Below are 22,839 nucleotides of genomic sequence, written 5' to 3' on the forward strand. Positions count from 1 at the left end.
TCTCACTGGTTTTTAGCTCACCAGCTGATAGGACATGAGCTAATGTGAAGGTGCTGTGTCCGTCATCGTCGTTGTCGATGTTGTTATTGTCATTTTCGTTAGCAATTTCTTCAAACATCTTCTCTGACAAAACTACGGGTCGGATTCATTTCGATTTTTATATGTATCTTCCTTGGGACAATGTCTACAAAATCTCTTTACAGTTTTGAGAAAATTCGATTTTTTTTTTTTTTAATTTTTAATGAATTTCTGAAATATTGAAAATGTGCTTTTACTTATAATGGGCCATATTTTAATGGCGTATACCAGGGGTGTCAAACTCATTTTGGTTCAGGGGCCATATTTAGCCCAATTTGATCTCAAGTGGGCCAAACCAGTAAAATAATGACTTAATAACCTGTAAATAATGACAAATCCAAGTTTTTCTTTTTGTTCTAGTACAAAAAACCCCCAATTAAATTATGAAGATATTTAGATTTTACAAAAAAGATGTGAACAACCTGAAAAAAACTAAATGTAATATGAAAAATTAGTGCAATTTTAACAATATTATGCCTCAACTTATTATTTATACATGTACATTACACACAATGTTACATAAACATTTGGTAACAGGCAGAATATTGTTAAAATTTTGGAGTCTGGAACTAAAATTTGAACAATTTCTACAATATTACATCTCTTATTGTTAACACAACTATAGATCACAGTGCACAAAACATTTAGGAACAGGCATAATATTGTTGAAATTGCACATTTCAGGTTGTTCATCTTGGTTTTTATTTATGTATTTATTTGCATTTTATTGTGAAAGATTAGTTTTGTGAATGTAAATATTTTCACAGTGTAATGTTATTTTTTTCACTTAAATTTTTTCCACATAATTTTGTAGTTGTCATTATTTATGGGTCATTGTGTTGTTATTTTTACTGGCGATCACATTGGTCTGTATGTGGAACCTGAACCAAAATATTTTGGACAACCTGGACTGTTCAGGTTAATTTTTGCACTTTCATAGCGCGGGCCGGAATAGAACTATTGGCGGGCCAGATTTGGCTCCCAGGCCGCACGTTTGACACCTGTGGTGTATACCATGGAAATGGTTAGAGATATCAATATAGTTACTATTGAGTAGTGATATGAAGTCATATATGGACTTTAATTGAATTAGTTGAGTTTTCCTCCAGTCAAAGTACCGTCCACTTCTATTGGGAGATTGATCTCCTACATCCAGACCACAGGACTCTAACACAGAGACAGAACCTGACTACCTCACAAATTCAACTTGTTATTGATTCTTGGTAGAACATACTGGTGAGCTACAGGGACACGGGTCTTATTTTTACAAATGTCCTCTTATGTGACAGTGCTATTTTAACCACATGAGATTATGACATCACAGTTCCTGTGCGGACAAATGATGCAAGCATTACTCCATCTCTAGTTCTACAATAACTAGTTAGACCAGGATGTGTCAAAATGTCACTCGAAGAGGTCTGTTCAACTCTAGGTTCTCTACTTTCACACCGTAGCTCCGTGATCTAAATAAAACTGTTTAATTGTTGGAAAAAATAGAGATAGAAATATTAATCTGAGCCCAAAGGTCATTTTACAAACTATTGGTAGTATTACTCCAATATTATCTGATGGATAATATTAGCCCATATTCCCAGGTGGACATATGAAAAGTTTTAAAGTGCTGTTAAATCTAGCTGCTTGTCTTTTACTGAAGCATTTTCGAGCACTAGCAAATAACTGACTGTCATTTGTAATTCACAAACAGGAGCTGTATTGTAAAGTGTAAAATGTAAAACTATGAAGGTGCTATAACCTGCTAACATTTAGATGGCACTAGTATGAAACACACATGAATCATTTTAATTTTTCTATATGAATTCAGTGTTTACTGCATGTCTGTAAACGGTTTTAAGAAATAACCATCAACCTTGCTTCTGTTTTCATGACATTTAATACACGAGTAGAGCTAACTAGCTAGAGTTTAACTTAGCGTTAACTTATAGAGAATTGCTAGCACAACTTGGCACAACACCACACAGGTAAAAAACTGCTCATGTAACTCAAATTACACCCATATAACAGTCTTTTATTACGAGGTTAATTTGTTGTCATTACTCAAACTATAATAGCTATTTAACATTTTACACACGGCTTCACAATGTCTAATTGCTAGCATGCTAAGTACAACTGTACAGATAACATGGTTACAAAAGCCAAACATAAGCTAGCAAACCAAACTGCTGATGTTACTTAAATTATATCTGTATTAATTTAAAGACTCTCAGCTCTTATTTCAGGGTGGAATTGTTTTCATTACACAAACTGTCACACAAATTTAACAGCTTTTACATGGCTAGAAACTGACCTTTTAGTTAGCACACTAACTGCTACCATAATGACTAACAGTTTAGTTTATATATATATATATATATATATATATATATATATATATATATATATATATATATATATATATATATATATATATATAAAAACCAACTAATATCTATCCATCACGTCTTACATTTCACACACATCTTATAGCAAATGAATACGTTAATTTAAAGCCAAATGAAATGTTTTTAGTATTTCTGTTTACTAATAGTAGCTAACTGGTAGTAACCTGTTATTAAATGACTCAATGCTGTTGATAGAAAAGACAAAATGAAATCAGTTATATGTTCGTGTTTTTTATACACAATATGATCGGCCTGATCACAATCAAGGGTACCAGAAAGGGTGCACATATAGATAAAAAATAATAATGTTCTATCAAAAAATCAGACAGGCCATTTTATTTGTCTGATATTTCTCTTTTGAAGTCCAAAATATTTATTTATTATGGTGTCTACTAAAAATTTGGCAGGCTTGTACCCCTGTCAAATCAGAAATTATTGGGTGTACGGACACTCCAGCCTAATAGCCTCCATATTTAATGCCTACAAAGATATACAAATGGTTCAGCACTCAGGATAATCATGCATTGTTTATTGCATAGATGTCGTGTCCAAAGCATGTGTGCTGAAAAATTCCATATATTGACAGAAACAATAAAATTAGACCCACATATTTGGATATGGTGTACAGACACTACTTGGTGTACGGACTCTACAAGATTGGAATGGAAATCTGGTTTACTACATTGTCGTATCTCTGTTAGATCTGTAACTAAGTCTTCCTGGTACAGGAGGAAATAAACATTTGTGAGCAAGTTATAACAATATATCTATAAGGCATGTACGCCATATTATTGATGGAAATATATTGGTGTACAGACACTACATGAATTTTGGTGAAGAACGCGCCATTGAAAACATGCGGTTCAACATAAACATCCGTTTGCCACATTGTTACCAAATTTTCTGCAGCCAGGGAGCATACCAAAATCTGTCTGGTTGTGCATATTTAGTCATAATAATACTTAAATAAGAGGTTCCCATTCTATTATTACAATTAACGGGCTGTAAAAGAAGGGTTTTCAGAACAAAATGGTTGATTGTCTTAATACTGAAAATAAGAATTGATAATCAAACAGCTGTTCAACAAAAATGATCAATAAATGAAAAGCAATGTGATGTGTGTAATTATTTACTGTGTTACAAAACATTATGTACAATAATTTTGCTTTCTTATAACAGTAAAATTGTGCACATGTTTTCATGCTCATTGGGTCAGCATTTTATCAGTTTTTATCCGATTTTCTTCAAATTTGGAGGATTGTAAGATCTAGTAATAAGATGGCCAAAGAAACATTTTGGGAATGGTTTTGGGGGTATCTTTTTGCAATACTGATAAATAACTAATGCAAATATACTTGTACACCTTGATCGTGACCAGGCTGGATACAGTGAGAACATGAGGTCAGCCCATGTGTATAGTCCTAATGCAGACATTGTAGACTGCGTGTGAAGGAGGCAGACAGGGCTATAAATCCTCCTTGTGGTTTGCTGTTCTCTCTCCAGGAGCCTATAATCTGTGTGTAATCCTTAGATTAGCAGTATGGTCCTGTATGCTGACAGTGACTCAGGACAAGGCTGACTGAGGGCTGCCTACCTGAACTCACAGGAAACATTATTCAGTGTGTTTAAAATAAATATTATACAATTAAAACTTAAAAAATGATTAAAAGTAAAACCTCCCTTTTTTATGCAGGGAGTAAACAGTAAGTATAAGTTTCTTACAGTTCCCTGTGACTGATCCTATGACATTTAACAAACCATAGAAATGGTTTCATGGAAAAGAGGATACAGTGTTCATTTTACTCAGAGCAGAAGCACAGAAGGATCTCTGAACAACTATTTATCTGGACTGAATGGATACACTGCAGCTGTAAATGCTGCACTTTGGAACCACAGGCCCAGACAGAAAAACTTGTGTCTTCCTGCGTTCACTCTGTTTGTTAGCAAGTTAATGTTCAAGCGGTTCAAAGCATGTATTCGACAGGGAAAACGTGTAATCAGAGTGCACTCTCTGAGCTGAGGTTTCTACAAAACAACACTGCAGAGACAAGGAAATACTCAGTGTTCATTTCCATGGTTTTTATAATAGTTATCATCTGTACTTAAAGGCTTATTGTATTATGGCAACGTGGTGTTTGTAACAACAGCAACACTTTTCAGGTTGTTCACAGTCAACAGAGTCTTATTCAGTGAAGGAATCTCACTACTCCTACATATAGGTACAGGACTTAAATACACATTTTTGCATACTTGTACATTTAACCAACTTTATACTTGTTCTCCGCTACATTTCACTGCATAGAGGTAAATATTGTACTCACTGCTTTAGTTATTCTTCAGATTGCAGTTCCCCATATGCTTTTGCAAATACGTGATCTGATAAACAGTGTGACAGTGTTATTGCATGGGTGAGAAAATCCCCCTAAAGGTAAATAAACTCTTTAGATCCCTCTAGGATTCACTGTCAAATGTGTTTTCACAAAGCCGGAAACAGGCGAAAAGTTGACTGTAGATGTGAAGGGACAGTGAAGCTACAAACCTGTGATGATTCATTTTCATCAGTTATGGCTAATATATGCCCATAAGTGTTCTTGCTCACGCTCAAATATCTGTTTTCACAGGTTACTATACATCAGTGTTATCAAAGAAATTTTATATCAGTTGAATTTGATAATCATTTTAATGATTTCCTTTTTACAGATTCAAGGTAAATGTTATTGAAAATAGAGGAAACCTTGCGGCTTATAAAGATTTTCTTTTTTTATCAGACAGATGGAGCAAAGTTAAATTCTTTTACTTTGACATGTTTCAACTACAACCTGTAGCCTTCCTCAGAAGGGTCACATGATGTTACTGTGACGTGCCATTGTCATCAAGTGACCATTCTGAGGAAGGCTACAGGCTGTAGCCGAAACGTGTCAAAGTAAAAGAATTTAACTTTGTTCCATCTGTCTGACAAAAAAGAAAAAGAAATCTTTCTAAGTTCTAGTAGACAGTATGAACCTAATCGGACTAAACCCTACAGCTATTGGTCATTTCAAATAATTTGTAAAAGATGCAACTAGGTGAAATTTATTTATTTTTTTATTTAACCTTTATTTAACCAGGAAAAGTCCCATTGGGATTAAGAACCTCTTTTACAAGGGAGTCCAGGCCAGGATAGGCAGCAGCAACTACAACACACAGCTATAAAATTACACAGTTAAAACATATAATAGACACATTTGACCATAAATAGTAAAATAACATTTACAAGCAGATTAAGAAAAGCAAGTGAGAGTTTTGGAGTCGGCCTCAAGAACTCTGTTTGGACTTAAAAGCACTCAAAGAAATTAACTCAGTTTCCAGACTTTTTTAAGGTGAAATGATGATAACTTAAAGATAAAATAAGAGAAAAGCAACATAAAAACATGATGAAAAAATCAACAACAGAACATGAAACATGTAGTAAGTGTTACAGCTGACAAAGCCTTTAAGACGGAAGAAAAATGAAGGAATCACAACAATATTTATTACAATTAAAATTATAGCAAATGTAGCACCTATAGCATAGATGAACATTGTTTGGCTTAACCTTAACAATATAGTTGTATTTACTCTGAGCTCTGCTTGAAGTTTCCACAGCAGTAAAAGCAGCAATTAAATTAATACAATTTTACTGCATATTGACCTCTACATTCTATAATTAATGTATTTACTACAGTTTGAAAAAAAAAAAAAGTTTTACTTGTGTTTTCATGATGTACTATTACTGTTCTACTTCACCAGAGAACCTCGGTAGTTCCACCAGTGTTCATGTTAGCTGTTACATCCCATCATGCTGATATATGCATTATCTCGTTCTGTGCAGGAGTTTTGGAGGTGTCCAGAGTCAGCCCGTTAGCCTGCTGGTTCAGTTCCATGCTCTTCTGTTTTGGTGGAGCGGTGCTGTCTGGGATCATGCTGGCTGAACCACCTGTAGCACCACTGTCCAACGGCACTGGGGTTCTGCTCGCTACAATTGTCTGGTAAATACCTGAGTAGGACAAGAAGACGATGAAGGAAAGTCAGTGCATTATACAAACCAGTCAGTGTCTTCATGTCTCGTTTGCATCCCTTGGGTACAGTTGAAAATGACAAACCAACAATGATACACTTGTTCTAAGCTAGACCAAATATGAAACTACTGATTTTATCGTATATTAACCCATAAAGACCCCGTGCTACTTTTGTGTCAGTTCCCAAATGTTTTTTTTCTCTATATTTAACCTTTCTTAAGTGATTTATCACCATTTATTATAGTAAAGTAAAGTAAGTAAAGTAAATTTTATTTATAGAGCACTTTTCACAGACAGAGTCACAAAGTGCTTTATCAATTCAAATCAGAATCAAATTAAGTTTACAGAGACCCAACAGAATCCTTCAGGAGCAAACACTTGTGATTGGTGACAGTGGTGAGGAAAAACTTCCCTTTAACGGGCAGAAACCTCGAGCAGACCCAGACTCCTGAAGGATGGCTGTCTGCCTTGACCAGTTGGGGTTAAAGAGAGAGAGAGAGAGTAAAGGAGGAGAAAAGAGAGAGCGATAGAGATATAGAGAGACTGGGGGGGGGGGGGGGGGGGGATGACACATGGAGTACGTTATGATGAATACATAGAGTGTAATCAGTCTGTGGTGGTCCTGGGTCAGGTGGGAGACTAAAAAGCCTTTTTGAACAGGAGGGTTTTGAGGTGTTTCTTAAAGCTCTCTACAGAGTCCATGGACCGTAGGTGTAGAGGCAGGTCATTCCATAGACGTGGTGCCACAGCTTTAAAAGACCTGTCACCGCGTGTGCTAAAACAGGTCCGTGGAACCATCAGCAGGTGCTGTCCTGAAGACCTCAAGCTACGAGTCGAGCTGTAGGGCTGGATCAGGGAAGCAATGTATGCAGGGGCCTGGCCATGTAGGGCCCGGAAAGTTAGCACAAGAATTTTGAAATGAAGACGATATAGAACAGGGAGCCAGTGGAGAGATTTAAGGATGGGAGTGATGTGGGTTCTCCTGTTTGTGCGGGTCAGGAGCCTGGCAGCAGAGTTCTGGACAAACTGTAGACGGGCCAGCTCCTTCTTGTTTAAGCATGTAAACAGGCTGTTGCAGTAGTCTAAGCGAGAAGATACGAAAGCGTGAACAATCATCTCGAGCTCATTTGTGGACACCATAGATCTGAGTTTGGAGATGTTGCGTAGGTGGAAGAAACAGTTTTTGACTAGGTGTTTGGAGTAGAATTCTAAAGACATGTCCTGGTCAAAGATGACACCCAGATTCCTCAGTTTTGTCTTTACCGAGGAACTCAGGTCTCCAAGGTGATGTTTGATCCCTGGGATTGCACTATCCGGGGCAATGATGAGGGTCTCAGTTTTGCTGGAGTTCAGCTGGAGGCTGTTATCATTTAGCCACTGTTTCAGCTCTGACAAGCAGTTGATTAAGGAACTCAGTTTGTGGGGCTCAGAGGAGTTAAAGGAGCAGTATATCTGGATGTCATCCGCGAATAGATGATAGGAGACATCACTATACTGTTGGATAATGTGGCCAAGTGGGAGGACATAGAGTAAGAATAGGACTGGTCCCAGGACAGAGCCTTGGGGCACACCACACAGTAGATCCACTGAGTCAGATTGGAAGTTGTTTATTGACACAGTGAAGCTTCTGCCGGTCAGGTAAGAGGAGAACCAGTCTAGCACATGACCTGACATCCCTACCAGGTCCCTCAGTCTCTCAATCATTATGGTATGGTCCACTGTGTCAAAGGCTATTATAGTATTATCGTCTTTATTTTGCATTTTTTTCAGTGAAAATCAGGTATTTTCCTTTATTTAATTTACTAATCATGTAAAGCTCAGATTATAGTCGAGGGTTATTATATCAGAATCAGAGAAAACTGAAGGGAAGGGAAGAAGGGACTTTTTCAACAAAGATATAAATACCCTAGCTTAAACCCAGTGTGTCCATCCACTGTCATCGATCCAACTCCATGGGTTTTACTGTTGAATCAATGTTACAGAAGATGACAGTGTTTCCATGGTAACTACGGACCCTCTGAATGTCCAAATAGGTCATATCTGATGACCATCAACAGATGACCAACTGTATTTTACACCAATTATTTACATGTATTGATAGGATTAGTAGATCCACAGTTATTTAACATTTTAGATCAGTAGATAGATTTGGTCTTCGGTGGATGTTTGGGTCTGTATGGGTTAAAGTGAGCATTAAATATGAAAACAGAGGTTAGTGTTCAGTGATTACATGGCTTTTCTCTCCTTCAAATGTGAGTCTTTGGTCCCCTCTGCTGGTTGTACATATCATTACATTTGTCTTATAAATACTCACAGTGCCCTCTGCTGGTGAGGCCAGGTATAGAACACTTCAGGTCATTGAACACTTCATGATCTACACTGAATACTCTACACTTGGGATGTAATATAAATTAAATTATGAGTATTGCATCTATGATTTGGCAATATAAGAGTGATTGGATTGTAGAAGTGAGAACATTCAGACTTTATCATCCAAAAGCCTTTTATTTGTTGAGTGGCAGATGAAAGGATATAGGAATGGATGAATCGGTATGCTGCTACACATACCGTAAAGGATAATGAACAAACATATATTTATTATTATTATGTTAGCAATGAATGACAAAGAAAGGTTTAGAAGGATTCTTTAAAGTCCCAGAATCACAAGAGAATACAAAGTAAAGAAATAAATAACATGTTCTTCTCTCAGTGCAGACAGTATGTTTCAATTGCAGGTTTCAGTGTTGGCAGGTAGTGTTTTTTTCCCCCTGTTTTCAAAGGGCGTAGGTTAACTTCTTGATAGTAACAGTATATTTAACACTTAATTACACAGTTAGGGAGTTTGGGGGTGTTTGCACAACCAAATGTTATGCTTTACATGAAAAATTTAGGATTTTACAGGGTGGGGAAGCAAAATTTACAATATTTTGAGGCAGGGATTGAAAGACAGTGAATGGCCAATTAGTTTATTGAAAGTCATGAGAATTTATTTGCCACAAGAAAATTTACATAATAGAAAATGTTTTTATTCTATGTGTCCTCCTTTTTTCTCAATAACTGCCTTCACACGCTTCCTGAAACTTACGCAAGTGTTCCTCAAATATTGGGGTGACAACTTCTCCCATTCTTCTTTAATAGTATCTTCCAGACTTTCTCGTAATAGTTTTGCTCATAGTCATTCTCTTCTTTCCATTATAAACAGTCTTTATGGACACTCCAACTATTTTTGAAATCTCCTTTGGTGTGACGAGTGCATTCAGCAAATCACACACTCTTTGACGTTTGCTTTCCTGATTACTCATATGGGCAAAAGTTTCTGAAAAGGTATGGATAATAGTGTTAGGTATGATTATGACATCAATATATGTTTGGTTTCAAAACAATTGACGTAGTGCCTGCTGAGAAAAAACAACTAAATGTTCATTGTAAATTTTGCTTCCCCACCCTGTAGTGTTACCATATCTGTGCACACTGAGATAAAGTGTCCAAATAATTGTATGTAGTTAGTTGTGGTGCTCTCCATAACACCAGACAAAAAAGCTGGTTCTGTTTTTGAAGAGAAGCTGGACACACTGAGGACTGAGTAAGAGCAGATCATCGTCTTCATCTAATTTTGACAAATCAGAAGCACAACTACAGTGAGTGAATCCCCTCATTCAGATACAGCACCGACAGGTCTGCCATCAGAGCCACTGTGAGGATTTATGGACTGATGATGACTTTATTTTGTTTAGGAAAAGTGTGTCTTTCCCCTTGGGGATCAATAAAGTTCATTTGCATCAATATCTGTACATTGGTTTTACATTAATTTGATACAGTACATCTGTGACTCAGGTACTCAGAGTAAAGTGGGACATGTAAAAGTACAGTGTGGTACCTCTGGTGGTTGTAATGCTCCTTCATAAGAGGAAGTTTTTGTTTTGACAGTTCTTGCCTTTGGAATTAAGGATGTATTCACTCTGGTTTACATTCATAGTAGGTGAAGGTAATGCACTGTAATGCTGCAGGAAATGGGGGGAAAAAAGAAGAAACTCTGAAAGGGAACTAAATGGGTCATTGTAAGGTAATGAAAACTCAACAGTAATTATTTTCACGTGATTATACACTAATGAAATCATAAGAAATATTACATTCCATTCTGCAGGTAAATTCTCCTAAATTTTATATATTGTACCTTTAATATGTGACATGAAGGATATAAATCATCTGAAACAGGGGCGTCAAAGTCATTTTAGTTCAGGGGTCACAGACAGACCAGTATGACATGAGGTGGGTCAGACCAGTAAGATAATACTCCAAACTTTTCTCTGTGTTTTAGGGTGAAGTAAATTACAAAATTAAATTAACAGCTAAAAAAATGACTAAAATATAAATTTCTTTAAAAAAAATATGAATAACATGATCAACCTGAAATTTCTTAAGAAAAATTAGGGCAATTTTAACAATATTCTATATAATTTAAACATGTGCTTTACAACTTACAGATCTACACAAAACATATTGTAATAGCAGACAGAATAGTGTTAAAATTCCACTTATGTTTATTCAGACATTTTAGGTTGGTCATATTTGTTCAGGTTATTTACATTTTTGTGAAAGGATATTTACTTCTGCCAAGGACCGGCAGAGGTTATGCTTTCATCAGCGTTTGTCTGGGTTTTTTTGTCTGTTAGCAAGATAACTCAAAAAGTTATGGACGGATTTGGATGAAATTCTCAGAAAATGTTGATACTGGCACAAGGAACAAATTATTACATTTTGGTGGTGATCGGGGGGGGCTGACCTGCTTTGGCAGAGGTCTGCAGTCTCCAAGTGCTTTTCTAGTTTTTAAATGTTAACATTTTCATGTAATTTAACTTTTTTTTTTTTTTTACATTAAAACAAAGACAATTTTGGTTGTTTCTAGGTGGTTATGATAGTATTTTACTGCTCTGACCCGTTTGAGATCATATTGGTCTGTATGTGGAAAAATGATTTTAACATCCTTGATTGTTAATATCTTTCACAAATTCATCCCACAGGCCAGACTGGACCCTTCGATGGGCTGGTTTTGACCCGTGGGCCTTATATTTGACACTTGTGATCTAAATCAAACTGGAGAATTCTAAACATCTGTACAGATACTGACAGATGAGTTTCCACACAGTTACTGCGTCAGAATGAAGTTGAAGTTGTAGATTTGTGGCTTCCCCGTGTGAGCTTGTTATGTTTGTGTTTGAGTTGTTGGTCTGATGTCTGTGTCTGCAGGTACCTGGTGTTCTACTGCCCTGGGGATGTGGTTTACTGCTGTGCTGCCCTGCTCCCTCTCAGGCTGGTGTTGACAGGAATGAAGGAGGTGACCAGAACGTGGAAGGTGTTGGGAGGAGTCACTCAGGCTCACAGTAAATACGAGGACAGTCTGTTGGTGATGATCGCCATCGGCTGGGCCAGAGGTGAGCGTTCAGAGGACATGATGTCACTTCAGCGTCACTGTAGATGGACACGATTACCTCTAAAATGGACCACATTACAAATGGGTGCTTCTTCTTTTAGACCCAATAATAAAAGAGAAATTTAGACATATTTCCCCCCAGGATGTGCCTAATGATGACCTCAGATAAATGCAAAAAATTAAACTCTTGCTCTGAGCGATCCCAAAAGGAATGCATTTTTAATAAAATATGGGGACCAAAAATAGGAACAAAATTGGGACATGAAAAACTACCTAGGTGTCAGTGCATTAGATCTGAAACCATGGCTTGAAGTGGTCTTATATAGACTATAAATAAAAACAGTGTTAAATTTGGGGATCCTAATGTTTTTTCTAATCCAGACATGTGGGTTTTTCATGAATCTCAGTCTCATTCCAGGTTTTACATGCAACCCATCATGTCCACTCATGTTACATGCAGAACCTGCCCATTTAAACACAAATAAATCGTGAGTGATTTTGCAACAGCGGTCATTTTTGTGAAACACTCTGCTCATTCAGTGTGATGAGGCCTGTAAAGACTTTAGAACAGTTTTAAAATAGATTTTTTAAAGTAATTTCTCATAAATGTAGTGTCCATGTGTTGTTTCATTTGCACAATAGGATGAATACATTTTAACAAAATAAACAGAAAATAACAGAATTAGTTTGAGCTCAGAATTTCGCATCAGATCACATAATGCTGTTGCATTCAACTAATCACTGATACAGACTAATTTTTTTGGTCTGATTGGATGCTTATGCATTATCAGTATCAGCAGAACTTTGTTCCGACTGCAGTCGATGGAGAATGCCTGTTTTTTTCAACTGAAAACACTGATTTGGAGAAATGGAAGAGTTAAAGGTTCAGAACTGCGCCTAGAATCAAACACTTTTTCATTTTCAGATTTATTGATTGATCATAGATGGTAGAGATGTTCAGATCTACAGACTGATTTATTTTGGTATTAATTACTATTATTAGATGTTCATTTCAGTACTTATCTAGTTTCTGGAGACCCTTTCATGCTCGACACTGAAGACATACATACACAGATGGAGTGTTCTATCCGTCCTCTGCGTTCATTACGTCCATATTTCTGTCCATCCTCTGGGAGTTTGCAGACGCAAACCCCAACAGAGAATACGGAGCGGTACCACCGGGAACCATAGGGGGCAGTGTTGAGATTTGAAGAGAATAATTTCCAGAAATGGTGGAACTTTTCAAAGAGTGACTGTGAGTTAGTGAAAAACTACCAACATATTCATGACAACTACCCCTCTGAATACTAACAGTATCCACTGTAGTTATACAAGTCATGTTTGTTATTATTAATTTAACTTTTCTTCTTCTTCGTCTTCTTCTCAAAAACATTACTCTTGTTCGTGATATTCAGCCAGTTTGTTCATTCAGAGTGGCGCCCTCTGGTGGATTGATTGACAAACACTCAATCCAACACAATGGATGCATCTAAGTATGAAACTAGTGACGCTTGACACCGTTTGAAACAGACACACTTATTTACATATGTAAAGTGAGCATGAATGGGCCTTAATTCCTGATCGTGTTGATGTGGCTTTGTTTTTTTGTTTTGGGGTTTTTCTATTTCCAAGCAATCAGTATTATATCAGCCTCATTATACCAACCTCTACTGTTTACTACAGGATAATATCTGCCATTACTGCATCAGTGATCTGAAACATCACTACTCCCTGTAGTAACTTTTGTAGTAGTATCTCATGCTGTGTATTTTCTTCTGTGTTTTCATGACTTTGATCAGGTGCTGGAGGAGGTCTGATCAGTAACTTTGAGCAGCTTGTTCGAGGCGTGTGGAAACCAGAGACCAATGAGCTCCTGAAAATGTCTTAGTAAGTCTTCTACAGAGCAGGATTCATATGAAAAAAGTAATTTAGTTTTCTCTGAAAATAACTCTCAGCTCATGAGAGTTAATTTATAAGAATGTTAACCCTTTAACTCCTGACGTGTCTGTGGCGAGCGTTCTGAATGTATGATTTATTTTAAATATTCATAATTCAACTGTTCGCTCAATAGGAAAAAAATCAAAATGTACTGATAGAATAGACCTTGTTCTTTCCATAGACATCTGGAATGTGGGGCAAAACACAGAGCAGTGAGTGAGATTGACTCACAACTAAAACAGACAGTTTGGGCTTTTTTTTGGTTTTGTTTTTACACTTTTCCTTGTCGTTTTTTGTTTTTACAATTGTTTGCGCTGTTGTGGTGACTTTCTTTTACTTTTTTTTTTTTAACTGTTTTTACTGAGTTTTGTTTGTGTAACTGCTTTTTGGGGTTCAACCAGGTGCCAAAAAGCAGCTGGAAAAAAAGAGCCTAAAACAAAAACTACTGGACCAAAATTCAAATCCTTGTTGTTTAGTCTGTTTCAGTTCACAGTTGATGGTCAACATCCTAAATTTGTTATTGATGTACATTATGAATGAATGAATGAATGAATGAATTTATTTTTGGTTTTACATCAGTCGTTGTACTCGGTACATCAATCGTAATAAACAGAATTAAAAAACAAAAAAGGAATAGGCTAGAAGCAAAAGCTTATTTTTTTGCCTATCCTTCTCAATTAATACACTGCTTACATCAACTTAAATGTGTACAGCATCGAGCATTCACACCATAATAATAAAAAAAAATTAAAAAATCAACAACAAAAACACATCTACCATCTCAATTCAATATTTCTGACTAATTTAAACTTAAAGTACTCTTTTTTTTTTTTTTTTTTTTTTTAACTTCGCTAAAGGAGTGGATAACTTAAGTGCATCATAAGGTCCATTCCATAATTTCTCACCCACAATCCCAATTCATCTAGACCTCACATCTGCCCTCACTTTAATCCACTCGCACACATGAAAATCTCTGAAATTCGAATTACTCTCTCTTAATTCCAAGAAACCACGACTGGTCTTTGAGACAATACTATTTTTATCCTTCTGAGTGTTTCATTTAGTAAGAACCTGTAAAACTTCAGTTCCTCTCTTTAGCCACTTTTACACAAAGATCCCGGAAAAAAGGTGAGATGGTGATCACACCTTTTTTCCACCATTAACCGATTTATACAACCAAGCCAAAGGAGTAACAGAGGTGAGACAGGCTGGACTTTTACACAGCAGACCTGTGTTCTGGAATTAAAGGGGCAATGACGCAGCGTAGTGTGTGACGTATAACTAGGATGTCGGAAATACCCCAAGCATAGTGATGTTGCTAACCTCTGCAGAGTCTTTCACCATTCCACAAATGTTAGCATGGATAGAGTCCTCCGCACAAAGTGGCAACAGCTGGTGGATCTCAGCATCTCCCCAGTTCGACATCTTTCTGGTCGCATTGATGTGTTTGTTTAATGTACACGGACCACGCTCATTTTTAAATTCCCCTGGCACAGGGGTCGCACATGCATGCGTCATCAAAACATCATACCTTGGTTGCGGAACGAGAGGTTTTCCTTTTACATAGTGTTCTGCAATCTTGATTCCACCTTTATCATGGCTCTAACAGAGGTGGGACCAAATGATCCCCCATTTCGTTAACAGAAACGTTGTTCTGGAGTAAAGGTGAAATATTCCTGTAACAGAAGTGCTGTTGAAAAGGGGCTTTTGTCTTTTTCTGTTATTCCACCTGTTTTAACCCTAAAACACACAGTAAAACAAAACCACTGACGAAAAGGAACACAAGCACATACTAAGGGCAGCTTTAATGACACAAGCAGACAACAATTCACAGCAGCACATTTACCTGAAGTAATGCACCAGGGTCAAAGTGCAATATATACTTAGCTCTTCTGTTTCCTTTTTGTTTTGTTTTTTCTCGGTTGGTGACATGTCTGTTTTTATACTGTATATATATTTACACTTCCTTTCTTCTTTAAACTTTTGCACTACGCATCACCAGAGAGTTGTCACTTACAATTTCGTTGTACATATGTATAATGACAATAAAGGCATTCTATTCTATTCTATTCTATTCTAATGTCTCCTGGGTAAAAGTGCATGAAGTCCGAAGTTGCAACATCAGAATTAGGGGTCATCTAAAGTTGTGGCCTACACCTTTGTATGACAGATGTGGTTTCCTTTATGTCAGAGCTAATTTTGCATCTGTGTATGTTTGTGCAGCCCTACTAAGATCACCCTGATAGGGGCGGTGCTGTTTGCTCTCCAGCAGACCCAGTACCTGCCTGTCCAGAAGCACCACCTGATGCTGGTCTACACCGTCTTTCTCGTCGTCAACAAGGTCAGTAAAGACACAAACCTTTGATCAGATTTCACAGAAGGCGTTTCGTTTTTACTCTCTGGTGCTAGACTGTCTAACGTACCACTTCTTTAACACATGCCCTTGAGAATATGTTCCTAAAAATGCCAAAAATAATAGATATTGGTCTATGAATTCAGACCTTTCAACTGCAGGATAAAACTAAAGCGTTCTTAAGTCATGTGCGTCAAATGTTTTGTATGTTCTTCTGTCGTGGTGCCCTCGCCTTGTCTTCTAAATGACCTTTCTCGCTCTGCTTTTTTGAAGTTTTAGCTGTGGTGACTCACATTAGCTTGGTATTACCCGTAGGGCTGGGGCTTTTGCATCATTTTCATCAGCTTGCATCATCCTCTCTTCTCTGGGAAACTTGTGCTCTTGACTGAGGCACAGATAAATCTACCATGTCTTCTTTCAACTGCCGTCCTGTTAGTTCTGAGTCTGATCTGTCAAATTAACACCGAGTTGTTTCGTCAGATTCCAGAGTTTTGTCTGACCTGCTGTTTATTAGTTGGCGTCACACCGATGATTCAGATGTCAGTAATTACTAATATGTAACCCACGCTCTGATGGTCTAATACGGAACCTAGGCTGACACCACATACCTGGCCTCGGTCTGAGAAAATGATCGATTCTCTACAAGTTGTAATCTTATATTTTCCAGTACTTTTGTGTATTTGTGCATCAGAAACTTATGTGGTAGCATAAAGGAGGTTTGTTAATAGTAGAAATTAAGTTACTTTTCCTGACAACTGAAACAGTGGGGGGGTGCTGTTTTCAAACTTGCCCTCATTTGACGGTCACAGCCTTGATTTCCTCTGTGATCTTCATTTTCATCTTTCATTTGAGGTGTACTTTCAGACTTCTCTGAAAACTACTATTCATTTACACGTAATATTGCACACAAATTGCATTCAAACTGTGCATACTGTATTTTTACATTTCTTTCTTACATATGATCAGGGTTTCTGCTGGTCATTAAAAGCATTAAAAGTCATTAAATAGAATTTGTGAAATGTTAGGCCTTAAATGGCATTAAAGAGCATTAAATTCGATGTCCAGAGGCATTAAAAATTAAATACACTTAATAGAAAAAAAAATATTGTTATTCCCAATTTATTTTGATTATATTAACATTTAAGAATTTTGATCGGAAGTATAGTGCGATGATTGACAGGCATATGTAGTTTACCACCACCAGAGTGTAAATGTGTGAGTGAATGAATAATGGATCCAATGCACTTGCTTTGAGTATACGTTCATAGAAACGCACTAAATAAATCTAATCCCTTATTATTATTATTAATTGTCTATTGTTTATGGCCGATACACGAAGTCACAACACCAGATGCTTGGAATGCAACGTGCTGTGAGCGTGCTCATGCTGTGGCGAGAGCGGAGGGAGTATTAGCAAAAAATTAGAAAATGCAAGTTTCAGTAGAAGTGGTTGGAGGAGAAACTATTCAGAACCTGGTTAAAGCCTGTCGACAGTAAACCGTCATAAAACTATATATAAAACTGTATCTGCAGGTGGACATGGGCATTCAATTTGTTTAAAGTGGCATTAAAAAGCATTGAATTAGATTTGCTGATACCTGCAGAAACCGTGATGATGAACATATTGTTGTGATGTACATACAGTATTCTTATAGTGTGTTTTATATTTCTATGTGAGCATTTAAGTAGTCAAGAACCATCTGTCAAAATTTTGTTATGTGCACATAATGACAATAAATATTCTTGAATTTGGAATCTGTCGTGCCAAAAAGTTTTAAAATAAAAATTCTGCACCTTAATATGTCAAACATGGACTGTGATAGTATTAGTTTCGTGCTATCTCTGTGATTTGGATTAGATTATGTAGTAGACTGAATTATGGAGGGATGTTTTGACAGTGTTTTAATACAGTGATAATAATGTTTTGGGTGCACTTTTGGAAGAAACATGTGCCATTTAAGAGCAAAAGGTGATCAGACGAATAACAAAGGCAGCTGGAGCTGAGCAAAACTGGCAAAAATGTTTTCCTGATGAAAGTCGTCATATCAGTCTATTGATATCTATGAAGATAAATATTAAATCCTTGTTTTTTCCAGTTAGAAAAATAATTTGTGGTCTTAAATGGAATGTGAAGAAGACAAATTATTTGTTGTTTGTAAATCATTCGTGAAATATGTATCATGGGGGAAAAAATGTACATAAAAATGTATTATAAAGATGGGAGACAAAAAACCTCCTCTACTTCCTGATTTTGTGATTGAGGGCTTATGTAATTTAATGATTGCGTTGTAAGTTCTTATTCAGGAAGATGATGTAAAAGACAGTTATTTGTGATTTTTGAGCTGAGACATTTTCAGGGATGGAATTAGGAGTCAGTTTGATGTATTACATATTGGGATATAAGACAGTCAGTTATATATAAATTTGCCATTCAAACATGAATAATAAGTAAGGAATGAAATGAAAAAGTCACCCCATTTGCAAAATATAAAGTATATGTGGTGCCAAAAAACTTAAATTACTGTAACTACACTTACTTTCTGAAAATAAAGTGTAAAACAAGAACAGGACACAATATACTCCTCAATGACTGAGTGTAGATCCACTCTTATGTCGCCTTCTGGTTCAGAAATCTTAAGGTACAACAGTCAAAGCATTATAATGATGACAAAAAAAAACCCCACAAAAAAGGCAAAAGGAAAATGTAACAAGGCAATAAATATGATGATCACAATAATAATAATAAAAAAAGAATAGTTCATATTTTGAGAATATTTTCAGTAAATCTGAGAGAAACAAAGAGTTTATTCATGCAGTATGATGTAGATGAAACATCTATGGCACAGATGTCAAACATATGACCCTTGGGCCAGTCCAGCCCCTGGCATGAATGTGTGAAATGCAAAAATGACACTGACAACATTAACAATATGATCTAAAGTGGATCAGACCAGTAAAATACTAACATAATAACCTATAAATTATGACACATTACAAATTTTTGTCTATGTTTTAGTGTAAAAAAGTAAAATTACATGAAAATGTTTCATTTACAAATATGAACAACCTGAAATATCTTAGAACTAGTAAGTATGGTTTGAATGGTATTCTGCCTGTTACTAAATGTTTTGTCTATTTGTAGATCCTCTGTGATCTGTAAGTTGTAATGCACATGTGTAAATGATAAACTAAGGCAGAATATTGTTAAAATTGCACACATTTTTCTTAAGAAATTTCAGGTTCTTCATGTTCACATTTTTAAGGAAACTTTGTAGATGTAAACATTTTCGTAATGTAATTTTACTTTTATCACTGTTATTATTTTATTGGTCTGATCCACTTCTGATCATATTGGGCTGAATGTGGAACAGAACTAAAGGTCCTTTTGCTGATACTAACCTGTACGACCCAACTCAAGTCTCATGAACACATTTCTTCCACCATTAAAGCTCTTTTTCTCCCTCTTGACATTTTGCCTCCATCTTTATTGACCAGTGGGGCTAATTCTGTCCATCCAAGATTTTTGTGCATCCTTTTTCTTGGACACAATTCACCCAATTCTTTTCAAACTAGTGTGCTGAACCGTGGGGGACCACAGGTTCCAGATTCTGGACTTCATCATTGTCAACACTGAAGGTGGGATGGGAAAAGGGGGGTGTTTTTAAAATCCACATCCTGACCCTGAGGGGCAACATCCCGGTCTGACAGCAGGGATATTTGTTGTGTACTTATGCATGGTGTACCACATTTGTCCAGCAGTCACTGCTAAAGCGTTCACGTGATTCTGGGCATAGCAATGTGACTGTAAGGCTATTGTATCCCAAAAGTACTAATATCTCCCCCCAAAAAATGTCGGTCCTATCATCTTGTTGTTTTCGCTAGTCTGTTCTTTGACCAAAAATACATAACGGCTAAAATTTGCTTAGAGGTCTTCTTTATGTCTTTGTGCATAAGAAATCAATATAAGTGAATCCCCAAAGGAACTTTGTGTTGGTAAATGCAAGTTATGCAAATTTACAGGATTTCAGTTCTGTTGCAACATGTTGATGGTCATATGAACTATGTTTTCAGGTCAAAAATGTCCAGTTTCATCACAATTAATGCTATATTTTCATGTCACAAATGGCCAAGTGATATTTTAACTGAATTTACCTGAAAAACAAATATTCTATTCTTTTAGATTCCCCAATTTTTCTTACAAGATTATACACTACATATCACATGTTTTATTTTTACAGGTTGCAATATGGAGTATGGTGCTGATCCATCCTGCTTATGTTACACCAATACATACATTAAGAATGTCACACGTCACTTTTTAAATTAACAGTTTTCTAATAATAAGCATTTTTATAAAGAAATAACAATTCTATATACTGTTATTTACTCTTTAGTATGATGATAAACTATACAATAAATAATTCTGATCCTAGTTTTTGCACAGGGATCATTTGTTGAAACGGTGACATGGCTGCCGAGCATCAGTATGATGGGATCTGTAACAACCATGTCACATCCGTCCACTGCCACATTTTGTGTTTTTGTGTCAGCTGTTATTGTTTTAGATCCACAATACTAACATTTAGGAATAAGAGGAGAATTAGCAATAGTAAGTATATAAGTTTATTACTAATAAAGTACTGGTACTGACCAGATCATCATGGGTAATGTCACGTCTGTCCACCAGCAAAAGTTTTCACATACACGTGCTATTCAAAATCCAATATTTCTGAAAATATAGCTTCCACTGTCAAATAATATCAGTAGTCTGTGCACAAATGTATTAGCATTATTTCAACACAGTTCTATGCATTTCTTACAACTTTTTTTTTTTTTTTTTGACAAAAATGGCCGCTCATTTGACCCCTTAAGTAAATTTTAGCCGATAAGTATGCCAAACTGCAGCAGTCAGCTCTGTACAGATTTTGTGTGATGCCCAAGACACACACACAAACACACACAGAGTCCATTTCCCTTTTATAATATAGTTTTCACATATGTTCTTCTTTTGTGCCTTTCTCTGAATTTTTGCCTGTTTTTTTTTTTTCACATTTTTGAAAACCGTTTAAAAAGACTGAAAGTTAAGACTCAAAATGAATCCCTGGGTGGGCAGCGTATCAGTGAGGCACAGTAAACTCTGATGACTTTTTCACTTGTACTTGTACCTTTTCCTCTGCAGTCGAGGATGATGCTGACCGGCTCATCAACATCACCCTTCGCCGCCATCGAGTCGGCCATTTATAAGACCCTGTTCATCGGCTACTCGCCTTACGCCGCCCTCACCGACGAGATCCAGAAATCGTTTGTTGACAACGGCACCGCGAGCAGAACCGCGGCGACCAAAGAGTTGAGTGAAAACGGAGCTGGAGGTAAGGAGCGCTCCAGAGCCACCGCCTCCACGGCCGAGGAAAAAAAACAATCGCTCGAAGCCAAAGAGGAGTCAGACAACAAGGAGACGAAAAACCTTAAGAAGACCAATTAGTCACTATCTGCCTCCAGCGCCTTTTCACCTCTGAGCAGGGACGTTGAGTCATTTCTGATTCAGTTTCATCAGGTCAGGGGGTCATTTCATCTTTAATGCTCCATTTTCCATTTTTAGCCTCATTTAGTCTTACAAACTCATGTTTCTGTTTGTTTGTTAAATCTGAATGAGGACTGACTTAGACCAACCCTGCACTTTATTCTGGGATAATCACCCCCATCCTTAAAGTACTGTGATATCAATGCTGTTGGATGTGAGCGTCGTACCATACGTCCACTGGTTGCACAGTTGCAGTACAGTGTGTAGCTTAATTTGAAAATATATTTATAATAAATACATAAATCTATGGATCTTTTTTTTGGGTATATACTGATAAACCTGCTTTATCTCTGGGTTTCGGGAACAGTTCTATTAAGTGTCTGCTGATCTATGAATGTGTGAGTCTGTGTCTTTCTGTTTATATTTCACTCTGTGTAAAGCCTATATTTCCTACTCTACAATGAATGAAGAACCTTTTTTAATTCAGAGATTATATTCTATGACGCTCAGATATTTTATTCTATTTATACTTGATAATTGCACACTTGAATGTATAACATTTCAAAAAAGAAGACAAGTTGTCATTTTCTATTTCTTTGGCGAATGCTTTGAATGACATTTGAAAGCATGAGAATAAAAGTTTAGATGCACAATGAATATGAGTTTTTTTGTGTGATTTCTAGCCTTTATGCGACAGATTTACAGCCACTTTTGGCCAAAAATGCAGTGATCAATATCAGCATGGTCACAGTAAATACCAAATCATTGCTTCTTTGGTATATATTTAAGTCAAGAGGCTCATTTTTGTCCTGAGTCAGTTTTGAAGAATCCCATGGGGTATTTAGTTTTAAAATCTTTTTGGTTGGAACCAAGGTTATAATAGTTTGGGATTTTTCATTATAATTTAGTTTTATTTAGTTTTGACTTTTTTCTCTAATTCAGTTAGTTTTAAATAGTTTTTAGAGCCGATTTGCTAGTTTTTATTGGTTTTTGTTATTTTCTAAATGCTTAGTTTTAGTTTAGTTTTAGTTTTTTTTATATCTTTTACCTTCTCCGTTGTATTCAAATAAATCCCAGACAGG

The 22,839-nt window shown here is 36.5% G+C and overlaps 1 protein-coding gene across 1 annotated transcript in view; it reads left to right on the forward strand.

Moving 5' to 3' along the window:
- Positions 1-22,414, forward strand: part of tmem38b (transmembrane protein 38B) — a 36,168-nt gene extending 13,754 nt beyond the window's left edge. Inside the window, exons 2-6 of the mRNA XM_030150127.1 lie at positions 6,328-6,484; positions 11,762-11,946; positions 13,745-13,832; positions 16,107-16,224; positions 21,416-22,414. Of these exons, the coding sequence (XP_030005987.1) occupies positions 6,328-6,484; positions 11,762-11,946; positions 13,745-13,832; positions 16,107-16,224; positions 21,416-21,718 (851 nt within the window). The 3' untranslated portion in view covers positions 21,719-22,414. The remainder of the gene's footprint in view (positions 1-6,327; positions 6,485-11,761; positions 11,947-13,744; positions 13,833-16,106; positions 16,225-21,415) is intronic.
- Positions 22,415-22,839: the final 425 nt, after the last annotated feature.

The sequence above is a fragment of the Sphaeramia orbicularis genome, chromosome 12, assembly GCF_902148855.1.
Source record: "Sphaeramia orbicularis chromosome 12, fSphaOr1.1, whole genome shotgun sequence".
NCBI lineage: Eukaryota > Metazoa > Chordata > Actinopteri > Kurtiformes > Apogonidae > Sphaeramia > Sphaeramia orbicularis.